An 11,806-nucleotide genomic window follows, 5' to 3' on the forward strand; every position below is an offset into this window, starting at 1 on the left:
CTAAAATTCTATGTTCTTTAAATATGCTTAAGTTGAATGTATTCAGAGTAGAATCATTTTAAATGAGTTTTATTAGACTTAAGTCCTTCAGTCCTGTCATTTTGAGAAAAAGTAAGAAATCATAGGATCATTTGTTAAAATATGAACCTGATGAACCTAGATTCCTTATTTCAGTTTCAGATCCCATATGAGCCACTTGACTCCATGGAAGAAAAGGTTCTGTTCTGAAATCCTAGATTCCACCTTTAATCCCATCAAGCCTTCTAAATGCAAGTCCTTGGTCACAGAGGGAGACCATGTGGAAGAGTATTGTTAACCCAAGGCATTTCCTCCCCACTAATAAAAACCTGGGTTAAAATATTCATTCTTCTGATATTCATTCTGGTATCGTTCCTTATATTAGATGGACAGCACAATAAGGCAAACTTTATTTATACTGAAACACAGAACAAGACATCTGCAGCGTAGGTTTCCAGAAGAGAGATTTTTCATTTCTGGCCAAACCAGACACTGTTCTTAGACAAGTAAGCTTAATTCTCTGTTTGGTGCCATGTCTGAATTGCCCCCAGACAACAGCAGCAGTGCTAACTTTAGGCAGAAACAACTTCAGAGTACATTCATCAGAGATGCATCATTGACCTTGTCCAAAATGAAGTAAGAATGTAGATCCCCTGGTAGATATGGCCAAATATAGTGGCCAGATATATCTCTGAGCAAATATGAAGCTGACTCAACATGAACAATTTTCAAGATCAAATTAAAGTTTTCTTTCATACATAGAGCCCCCTAAAGCAGTGGTGTTCAGAAAGTATTACTAATTGAACAGGAAGCATATTCTTAAAGTTAACATTTAAACTACTTCTAAATCAATACTTGATTAAAATTAGGCTTAAAATAATTCCACTGGCAAATAAATCTTCATAGAAGATGGATGGAAAACAACACAAAAATACTGGCTTTTATTTAATCCATTGTATTACAAAAACGTAAGTAAAGCACTAAAGAAAATTGGTTTCTGTTTGCACTTAATACCTGGATCAGGATATGTAGCATTAGTTACAATTTACATATGTAATACTGTTTTGTTCACTATCAACAGTAGTTTGAAGAAGCTGTCCCTGTTATTCCTGACTATGTTTTCAATACTAGGGGATTGTCTTCACTGATTTCCAGGAGTACCATAAGGTTCTCAAGGAAAAAAGTAAATTTAACCCACTTTCTAAAAAATAAATCTCTGTCCATCAGCATTGTGATGAAATATGTCAGGATGTTCATGAAATTAAATAGGCAATAATAAATTATAGTAGAAAGGGGCAGAGAATGACTGACCTAATAACAATATTTAGTGAAAACATACTTTGTAATTTAGCTGCAAATAATGAATCAACGCTTTAATAAATATTTATTGAGCACCTTTTATGTGCAAGGCATTGCTTTGTAGACTTGTATCTAGTACATGTTTTTAAAGTACTGCTTGATTTATTCCTGGTAATAGAAAAGGATAGACTTGATGTTTGTTTCACTTTCTCTTCCTATAGGCCAGCCAAGTGAAGATCCCAAATTTCCAAAGGTTCAGTGGCCAACACCAGATCTCTGCCCAGGCTGCCATGAAGAAGTTAAGGGCCTGGACGGTTGGAATGAAGAACAAGTGCTGACATTCTTGAAACATCATTATGGCACTGAAAATATCTTATATAAGTATGCTGAAGACCAGGATGAGCCTAATGAAATCATAGTAGAGACCAAACAGGAGTTAAAAGATGCTATCCTGATGAAACCAAATGGAAACCAAGAGCTGAACCTGGATCTGCCAATTGTTTTGGACCCCAAATCTCATATTTTAGATAAATTAAATAATAGACTTGACAGAGATAAAATTGAACATCCATATGAATCTAAGATTCATATAGAGACCAAACAGTCTGGGTCTCTCTTAGGGACTGGCTTTTCCAACATTGACATGAGCCTATGTGTTGTACTATATGTTGCATCATCCGTCTTTTTAATGATAATGTATTTTTTCTCCCGAATGAGGTCCAAATGGTGGAAAGTAAAGTATTATCGCTCACCAGTATAAAACATTTTTTAAAAATCATTATTATTGTTGATAAATCAAAGACAAAGTTTATTTGTAAATGGCAAATTGTCAGCACCAGATGCAGCTTTAATATTTATGATCAGGGATTTTATGCCATAGTAGAATTGGGTTTCAAACTACATTTTCTTCATTCTATATTCAATCATTCATTATATAAATGTCCTGTCTTGCAAAGGAAAAAAGTATTGGGCCTTTCCATGGCATTACTAGTATATTTCATAGCATTCAGTATGTGCATCTTTTATGGATCTATAGCATAAAGAACTATTCTTTATTCTTTCTTCCATACTTTAGAAAGAAAGAATTAAGCGCTATCCTACATATTAAAAATTCTTCCCATTAAGGTTTTTACATTTTAAATTTTTCAAACAGTGTGTCTCTTTGTTTCTCATTTGCTAAGACTTTGTTTTTATATTTGGAGAAGCACATATTGATATTTTCAGTGGTAACCATCAAGCATATTTGGTCCATTTTATGGTACAGGCTGCATCTTGGAAGGAGAAGGCTTTCAGGGCAAATATTCATCTTTCTGGATGCTGAAAATCACCTTATAAGATGAAATTTCCATGAAGATTTTGGTAATCTGATTATACTTTGTGGTTTTTATGTCTTGGGCTGTTCCCACATAAACTAGAGGGAACTCTTACTAGAGGTAGAGCATAAAACCTGAAAAACAAACAAGATCATGTTTGAATTAAATTGGTGATACCTCAGAGCCAGTTATTCCTGGAGAAGCAGAAGAAAAGTCCTCAGTTATTTCTATGCTTTGAACGTTTCTGATAGCAGTTGTCTGTAAATCATCTGAGTTGGTGGTGATTTTTTTCATTTAATGAATTTCAAGTAAATAACACACCTAGCAAATTTGTTTTGTGAAAAAACAAAGCCATTTCTTACTTCATTCTTTGAGGTTAAATTATTTGGGTTCAGAAGAAATAGATCTTTAAAGACATGACTCTTGGTGGGTTGGCTTTTTTTTTCCAACCTGTTCATAAGAAATATGTGAGCAAGTGAATGCTTTTAAGGTCTCTCCATCCTGTGATTGTCCTCTTTGTGTGAGTGGATTCGAGTCTTGCCTGGATTCTGCTCATGTTCAGTAATAATGTTAATGGAATAAAGAGTTATTATTACAGTGTCACTGTGATTTGGACCATTGTGGTGTTTCTGTTTCAGAGTCAGGGTAGAGCCAGGAGACTTGACAGAAGTGTACTTTAAAATAGAAGTTAGAAGACCAGATCTTTGCCAAGGAGATGGAAAACAGGCAAGTTGCCATATCCATCTTTTAATAATTAAATAAAAAATCTACTTAAGCTTATGCCAGCATTAAATTATTAAATTAGCTTTTATTAGATGTTACTTTTATTGTCCAGCATCTTATTAAGCACTGTGATGAAATGACCTTTCTCTTATTTTGGGTGGAAATTTCTTCTTTTATCATTGTGTATGTAAAGTACTGGAATATTTCAATACAATATATGGACTTCTAGAAAGGGACTACTCCCCTAGTAGGGAGGAATGGGAACTTATTTGAATATTATTGATCTTGGCCAAAAGGCCAAGAAGCAATCATTTTAATATTATTTGTTACTTTGAGAACATAGTGAAAGTTGAGCTAGTAGGCCTGGAAAGGTGAGATATGTTCATTGGATCTTATTGGCTCCCAGTCTTTGCTGCCCTTTAAATAGATCAGGAAAGAGAAGATCATTCTTACCAAGGATTCCCTCTGCTCCTGGAACTTGAAGGGAATTCAAGAGGAAACTCAGCTCTGAAGCTCAAAAGGACAGCCAGTCTGTTCTGAATGCTGGGGATGAAACTGTACTAATGGTTGAATTTTAAGATTTTTAAATGGTGTAGGCATTTAAAGCTTGTGGACTATGTTAGGACCTATGTTAGGCTGAGGTGATCATAGTAAATGAGTTGAGTTTCACCTCAAAATAGAGAAGCAGTCTTACATATGTTTAAGGAGTATACTAGGCTAGTGACCTCCAACAGAGATGGAGATGGAAATTAAAGTCTAGATATGAAAATGGAAGACCATCTCCATAAGTCACTAGAAACAGGACTATCTTTTATCATTTTTTAATGTTACCTTTTCTCTTAATTTGATAGTAATTATTCCTAACCACCATTTTCTCACTTGGATTAAGGGAAAGAAAGCTTGCTAGTAGCAAAGGAGGGTCAATTAGACCAGTGGGGATTTCTTAAAATTTAGGATTGGACTGGTGATAGTGAAAGGGAGAAAGAAGGAAGAAAACCATTGAGGTAGAGACTTTGGGATTTGGAGATTAAAAACTAGTGATTCCCAAGCCTCACAGGGACATTTTTTCTATCAGCACATATCCATCTCTAGTGTTGAGTCGGAGGAAAATAATTTCAAAAGAATAATACTTTCAGAAGGCGTATATAGAATGTTGAAAAATAAGGGGAGGATGGACTAGAAAATCTCTAAGGTCCCTTTCAGTTCTGAGATTCTTTAAGCTCTGGCATATAGTAGTTATTCAACTCTTGTGTATTTAAAAGTTTGATTTTTTTTTATCATTTTAAAAATTTAACTATACCATAAATTAAACTCCATTTTAATAAATATATGATTTCATGATATTCCCATCCCCACCTCTGCCAAAATTCTGCCTATTTTTGAGTGTTTTATTTTAAACAATGATATAACATTAGGATTTTGAAAGCAGAATAGTATTCTTAGGGAAAACCATTTTCTGTAAAGTGGAGAACAGGTACCAAAAGGAAACGTTGTGGAGCAGCTTTAAAAGGCCTTTGTAGCTTTTGATTTATCACAAAAGCTTTATCTGGAGACATGTATGTATGGATTTTTTTTAATGATTTTGGAAGGCAATGCTTTTTTTCTACTTCTGTTTTTTTTTTTATATGATAACTGGCTAATGATCTTTTGGTGTTTGCAAGACCATTTTAATGTTCATTTCATTGTTAAAACCAGAGCAGTGGGCAGTTTTAGTTAAAAAAAAAAAAAAGAATAATTTCAACAAGACTTTCTTTGCACAAGTATTACTGGCTTTTGCTTTTTGGTTTTGTTTTTTATTAGATTAGAAAGATTATTTGAAAAAGAAAGCAAGAAACTAAAGAACTCCATTTCTTTTAAAGGGTATAATTAGCGGGTATAATATGAATTTCATTCATTCCACTGTCAGTGGAGGAGGAGTTTTGAATAATCTTGTTTTATTTCTGTTGTATATCAGACTTGGTCTTTCAATCTTTATGTCTCCCAGTTTCTTAATGGGAGGTTCTAATTGTTGGAGTATGTGAGTTTGGAGAGGGAAGAAATGGATGAATGTAAAAAGTGCAAAGTCAAATTTTCTTAATCCAAAAATGTTTTCTGGTTCATTCTTGAATTCCCTTTCCTTAAAGTAGCTTCCTTTTCAGTGATATTAGTTAGAGGTGACATCATGCCAATAATAGGGCTTTTTAAAAGTTATTTTGCTAAAAGCCCTTAGAATTCAGAGTGAACATTTACATTTTATAGCATCATATTGCAAAGTTACATTGGTTTAGGGGCTAGATTTGTGTCCTCTTGAGAGGTAATGACAAGAGTTTCACCTTGGGACAATAAATGTGAAATTCACATTCAAGGAGGTAACCAGGGAGCCAAATTATTCTTTTATCTAGTGTCTGTGATGCGAGGAGCTACTGTGCCAAGAGAGCCAAAAATATTTTCTCAATTCATTTTAAAGTACAAATGGTATGCTACAGAGAATGCTCATGTTTGAAATTGATATAAGTATTTTTAAAAATTGCTGAGATGTATTTTCTAAGTCTAGAGATAGCTTTAAAGTTGTTGAAAGCTAATAAATATATTTCATTAATTTAAATGCTTATTTATTTTTAGTGGAAGGATTTTAATGAAAAGCCAATTAACAAAATATTGATGTTATTTCTCTCTCAACACAGAAAAGGCCCATTTTGTATATTGAATTGGCTCACTCTGCTGTATGCATTTTTGAAATAAAGAAGTCTGACGTTTTAGAGAGTTGTTATTGCTATTTTTAAAAAGTGAAACCAGCTCCAATAATGAGTACACAATTTTTATTCTTGTTTCAAACTTCCAAACACACTTTTGGCCAACAGCCTTCCTAAATTCTGAAATTCATTCTCTTCATCATGAATGTAGCTTAAAGTGTGTCTTGAAGATCTGCCTGCTTTTGAAGACTCTTTGGGTACCAGATTAAAACTGGATTTCATTTGCTTGAGACTGACCCCTTTTGAGAGAGTTACAGTACAATGCAGCTACACCTCATTTTATACAATATTTATTTTCTTAGAAATTTATTTTAAATTGAATTGTATTTTAAGTGCACTAGGGGACTTGCTATTTAAAGGAAACCTATAGTCAGCCATCTTAATGTGAAAATTTTTCACCCACCACTTAGAAAAATGAATAATTCTGAATTTTAAAAAATGTATCGATTTTTCCTAAAGTGAGGCACACTCAGTGTTTAAGACTACTCCCAGATTTCCTCATCCCAAATATATTAATGACCAAGTGGATCCATTTCCATTCAACAAATTTTGGATGAAGTCCAAATCATGTAACAGAGAGAATGATTTTCTCTTCTGACTGTTAGATATAATGTTAACAGAATGTAAGCTCTTTAAGGGCAGACACTGTCATTTTTGGGGGAAAAAAGTCTTTGTACCCGCAGCACTTTGTATAGTGCCTTACATATTAATTAATGTTTGAATTTAATCTTTCATTATTGTGTAAATTGTACATGCATTTGAACTTCTTGCTAATGTAGGAGAGAATAATCAAAAAATAATTTCATTTTGGTTTTGGAGTGTATTCTATCACTTTTCACGATGGAGTTATTTTTTGACTCATATTTAAAAGGAGCTAATATAAGAATACATTTGCCCTCTGTGGACTAGTAATGGCAAAACAGACTGTGAAAGAGTGATGACCTAAGAAGAGAGTAAACATTTTTCATTAATGAAATATTTTTGGACAATTTTAGCCCGACTAATAAAGACATACATAATGGTGTGGGAAAAGCCCTGGCTTTACAGTCAGATGACCAGGGTACAAATCCTGACTTCTGCTTTAATAACCTGTGTGCAAATCGCATAATAGACATGGTCTTAACTATATCTCAAATCCTTTCCAATTCTAAATCTAAAGGGGCAAAGGAAGATGAGAGTGGAAGTGGGGGAGAGTGAAGATGAGCAGGAAAATTCCCTCAGATAAAATTGTGAGATTGGCATCTATCAGGGAGTACCAACATGATAGAAACTGGACCTATGACAGTGCAGGAAACTTGGTGAGGAACTTCCTCTACCAGTGTAAATTGGCACCTTCCCTACAACTTAGAGCTTCCTGGGTCACTGAGGGGTTGTGATTTGCCTTGCCTATTGTCACACAGTATTTGGAGTAAGACTTGAACCAATGCCATCCACAAATGGGAAAAATAAGACCTAGACAGAGGCAGTGACTTGTCCAAGGGAGTTTTTCCAATGAATGGTGGAGTTTAGAACTAACAATCAAATCTGATTACCAGCCCAGTTTTCTTCTGCTGGACTCTGCTCTCTTTGTTTGGGTCCTTATCCTCTAGTTTCCTTTAACTTATTTCCCCTCCTAGGATGAGCAAACTTAGTTCCCTGAAAGGAAGAAGCAAAGAGCCTTTGAACGTTGGGACTTAAGGGAATTATTAACATGGGAGGAAGGAATCCAGGGATAAGTATTCCATCAGATTTTCTTCCTGGATGGGACTTGGGGCGGGGGGGGGGGGGGGGGGGGGGGGGGGGGCGGGGGGGGGGAGGATAATGTGTGAATATGCTAGTTAAAAGGCAACATTTTCAAGTAGTGAGTGGAAAAAGCTATTGACACAGAAGAGGCCTGAGTTCAAGTTCCACCTCCAACATTTATTTGATGTCTGATAGTGAGCATTACTTTCAATCTGTTTCCTCGTTGGTAAAATTGGAATAGGGGCAACTAGGTGGCACAGTGCATTGAGTGCTGGTCCTGGAGTCAGGAAGACCTGAGTTCAAATTTGACCTCTAGACACTAGTTATGTGACCCTGGTCAGGTCATTTAATGCTGTTTGTCTCAGTTTCTTCATCTGTACAATGAACTGGAGTAGGAAATGGCAAGCCACTCCAGTATCTTTGCCAAGAAAACCCCAAATAGGGTCATGAAAAGTCGAACATGACTGAGCAACAGTAACAAACTTGGAATAACAATGCTTGTAATATCTACTTCACTGACTTGTTCTGGTCAGATGAGTTAATACACTGTAAAGTGTTATGTTAACCTCTAAAGTTAAAGGGTGACAATAGTATGTGTTTGAGGGTGGAAAAATCTAGCATTATGTTATAAATACCACAGATGAATAATTCCCAGTGATATACTTTTCCAGAATCTTGCCTTTGGAGAAAATGGAAGGACCATTTAAGATAGTTATGGTTCCCTCTCACAGAGTAGAAGAATTCTCTATTTCCTCAGCTTCTGTTGTAACCTGATATGAAATTTATGTAAACCTGAACCTAATTTTGTTTGTTGATAGTAAAAAAAAAATGATTAGAGCAAAACATTCCTTTTCCAACAAGGTAATTCCTGTGCATATATCAAAACCATTCATTACTCTTTGAAATATGTAACAAGATAGCCTTGTCTGAAAACCCTCTTTAATTTTAGTTCTGAATTCTCTCCCTCCCTCTCATCTCATCCCTGCCCATTGAGAAGCCAAGCAATTTGACATGTATTATACATGTGAAATCATGCAAAACATTTCCATATTAGCCATGTTGGGGGAAAAAAAACTAAAGAAAGTTAGAAAAAATATGGTTCAATTTGTGCTCAGAGTTCATTATCTCTAGAGAAGTGGATAGCATTTAAAAAAAACATGAGTCCTTTAGAATTGTCTTGGAACATTATATTGATCAGATTAGCTAAATTTTTCACAGTTGATCATTACAACATTGCTGTTACTGTGTACAATGATTTCCTGGTTCTACTCACTTCACTCAACATCAGTTTACATAGATCATCCTGGGTTTGTTTTTTTTTCTTCTGAAACTTCCTTCTTGTTAGTTCTTATAGTTTAATAATATTCTATCATAGTCATATACCACAACTTGTTCAACCATTCCCTAAATGATGAACAGCCCTTCAATTTCCAATTTGCCACCACAAAAAGAGCTGCTATAAAAATTTTTTTGCACATATAGGTGCTTTTCCTTTTTCTTTGATCTCTTTTGGGAATAGACCTAAAAGTGATATTGTTGAGTCAAAGGGTATACATAGTTTTACAGCCCCTTCAGTCATAATTCCAAACTGTTCTCCAGAATGGTCAGACCTGTTCACAACTCCACCAACAGTGCAGTAGTGTACGTATTTTTCCATGTTCCTCTCCAGTATTTGTCATTTTCCTTTTCATATTAGCCAAATCTGATAGGTGTGAGCTGGTACTTCAGAGTTCTAATTTGCATTTCTCTAATCAATAATGATTTAGAAATTTTTTCATGTGACTATAGATAGCTTTGATTTCTTCTGAAAACTACCTGTTTATGTCCTTTGTCCATTTGTCAATTGGGGAATGACTTATTTTTATAAATTTGGCTCACTTCCCTATGTATTTGAGAAATAAGGTCTTTGAGAAACTTGATGTGATTTTTTTTTTTTACTTCGTTGTCTATGGTACCTTTTAGCAAAATGAAGTTTCACCTCTCTTTTTAATTAGGTGTGTTTTTGTTTTTGTTTTGGATCGAGGCCTGTTTCGAGTTAGGAAGACCTGGATTTGAATCTTGCTTCAAGCAATTGCTATCTTTATGACCCTAGGCAAGTCATTTAACTGCTTTGGGCCTTAGTTTCCTCATCTGCAAAAAGAGAGATTTGGATTCAGCTATTTCAAAGATCTCCTCTGGCTTTGAATTTATGATCCTATAATTTCTTACAGGAAGGTCTGCAACTAGGTGTAGGTGACCAAGTGTAGTTTAGTGGAAAGTGGGAGTCAGGCTTGAGTTGAGAATCCTGAGTTCAAATTCTGCCAGTGACACTAAAGCAGCTCTGCAGTCATGGGCAAATAACTTTCAGGAAGCAGCATGGCATAGTTCATAGGTCATATTCAGGAAGACCTGAGTTCAAATTCTTCCCCAAATGTGTAAGAACCTGGACAAGTTACTTTACATGGCAGCCAAGTTTACTCATCTGCAAAATAAGATTGTTAAGCAAGAAGCCTCTTAGGTCACTTCTACCTCCCCATTTGTGATCCCATGACCTTTCTGTGCCATAATTTTATTACCTTTGGATATGATAGTATAATATAAGAAGGATGGTAGTATGAAAATGCTTTAAATTTATATGAAAAGCTATTAAGCAAGATATTCAGACATTTTAAACATGTTACTTTTTTAGAAGTACATGTTTTCATACTGGAAAATCCACTATTTTTGGCCCCTAGACATTTATTAGGCAACAAGGTGACACCGTGAATAGAGTGCAGGGCCTGGAGTGAGGAAGACTCATCTGCTTGAGTTCAAATTTGGCCTCAGACACTTAGCTGTGTGATTGTGGGCAAGTCACTTAACCCTATTTGGCTCAGTTTCCTCATCTGTAAAATGAGGTGGAGAAGGAAATGGCAAACCAATACAGTATCTTTGCCAAGAGAACCCCAAATAGAGTCAGAGTCAAAAATGACTCAACAACAACAAGGCATTTATCTCCTGATGTGTAAAGTTGTATGTGTTACTGTGAAGCCTTGAGTGAGAACGGAAGGATTTCAGAAAGGTGCATAATGCTTTGTGGGGTCCTTAATGCAAATGATTCAGCAAATGTACATTTGCTCACTAGTGTTCTTTGCTTTCACTTTATTTTATAGTTAGTTATATGTTGCTGTTTTATTCCTTTCCTCCCCCCCCCCCATCTTCCCAGACTACACTCCTTGAGCACAGAACTTGACTATGACTTAATCGTCATATAAAATTACATTTGGTTGCACATCCCCAGTAGGTTTTAGGAGGAAAAATTCTTTCTTGGGGTGTAACAGTGTAGAAGAAAAGAAAATGGAAGAGAGGAGAAGGAGGAGGAGGCGGATGAGAAGATGAAGAAGAAGAGGGAGGAGGAGGAAGAGAAAGGAAAGGGGAGAGGAGAGAAGTAGGATGGGGGGAGGAAGAGGAATAAGGCTCTATTAACCCCAGTCTAAGCTTAAACGAAGTCTGTTTTTAGTCTCTCTCAAGGCCCTCCTAAACGACATTATATGTGGGTCACTCCTTGGCCTCCAGGCACTTTCATTAGATCTCGTTGAAAAAGAATGGAAAGCAACAAAGTGATGGAGAGGTCGGGACCTCCTTAACCTTTATACTTCGTACGAGGGGACTCAGCACTGTGAAACAATTTGGGCGCCAGACCTGCCGTGGACAATTCGTAGTGGCTTCTCCCTGTCCCACTGGAGGTACTTGCCAAATCCGTCGAGAGTAGTGTTCTTTGTTAGCGCTTGGGCCCCTCGAATCAAGGAAGGTCTCCATCACGTTGGTCAGGGAGTGAGGTGAGGAGTGCACTTCTCAGTATAGTAGCGGCGATTCTTTAAGCCACTGGAAGGCTGCTCTGACAAATGAGAAAAAGTTGCAGTGAGGATCTGCGGGAAGGTGCGAGATCTAGAGGTGAAAAAGAGACAGAGATAGTTCCCTTTTTCGACTGATCAAAAAGGCTGAATTTAACACAAAATGAGTACGCCTTGGAGCCTGGAG

At 36.1% G+C, this 11,806-nt stretch overlaps 1 protein-coding gene across 2 annotated transcripts in view; it reads left to right on the forward strand.

Moving 5' to 3' along the window:
• QSOX2 (quiescin sulfhydryl oxidase 2) overlaps positions 1 to 6,091 on the forward strand; it is a 79,008-nt gene extending 72,917 nt beyond the window's left edge. For both annotated transcript variants that reach the window (XM_072632973.1, XM_072632972.1), the window contains exon 12: positions 1,539 to 6,091. In XM_072632973.1, the coding sequence (XP_072489074.1) occupies positions 1,539 to 2,077 (539 nt within the window). In that variant the 3' untranslated portion in view covers positions 2,078 to 6,091. The remainder of the gene's footprint in view (positions 1 to 1,538) is intronic.
• The last annotated feature ends 5,715 nt before the right edge of the window (positions 6,092 to 11,806 follow it).

Source organism: Notamacropus eugenii, chromosome 1 (assembly GCF_028372415.1).
Source record: "Notamacropus eugenii isolate mMacEug1 chromosome 1, mMacEug1.pri_v2, whole genome shotgun sequence".
Classification (NCBI taxonomy): domain Eukaryota; kingdom Metazoa; phylum Chordata; class Mammalia; order Diprotodontia; family Macropodidae; genus Notamacropus; species Notamacropus eugenii.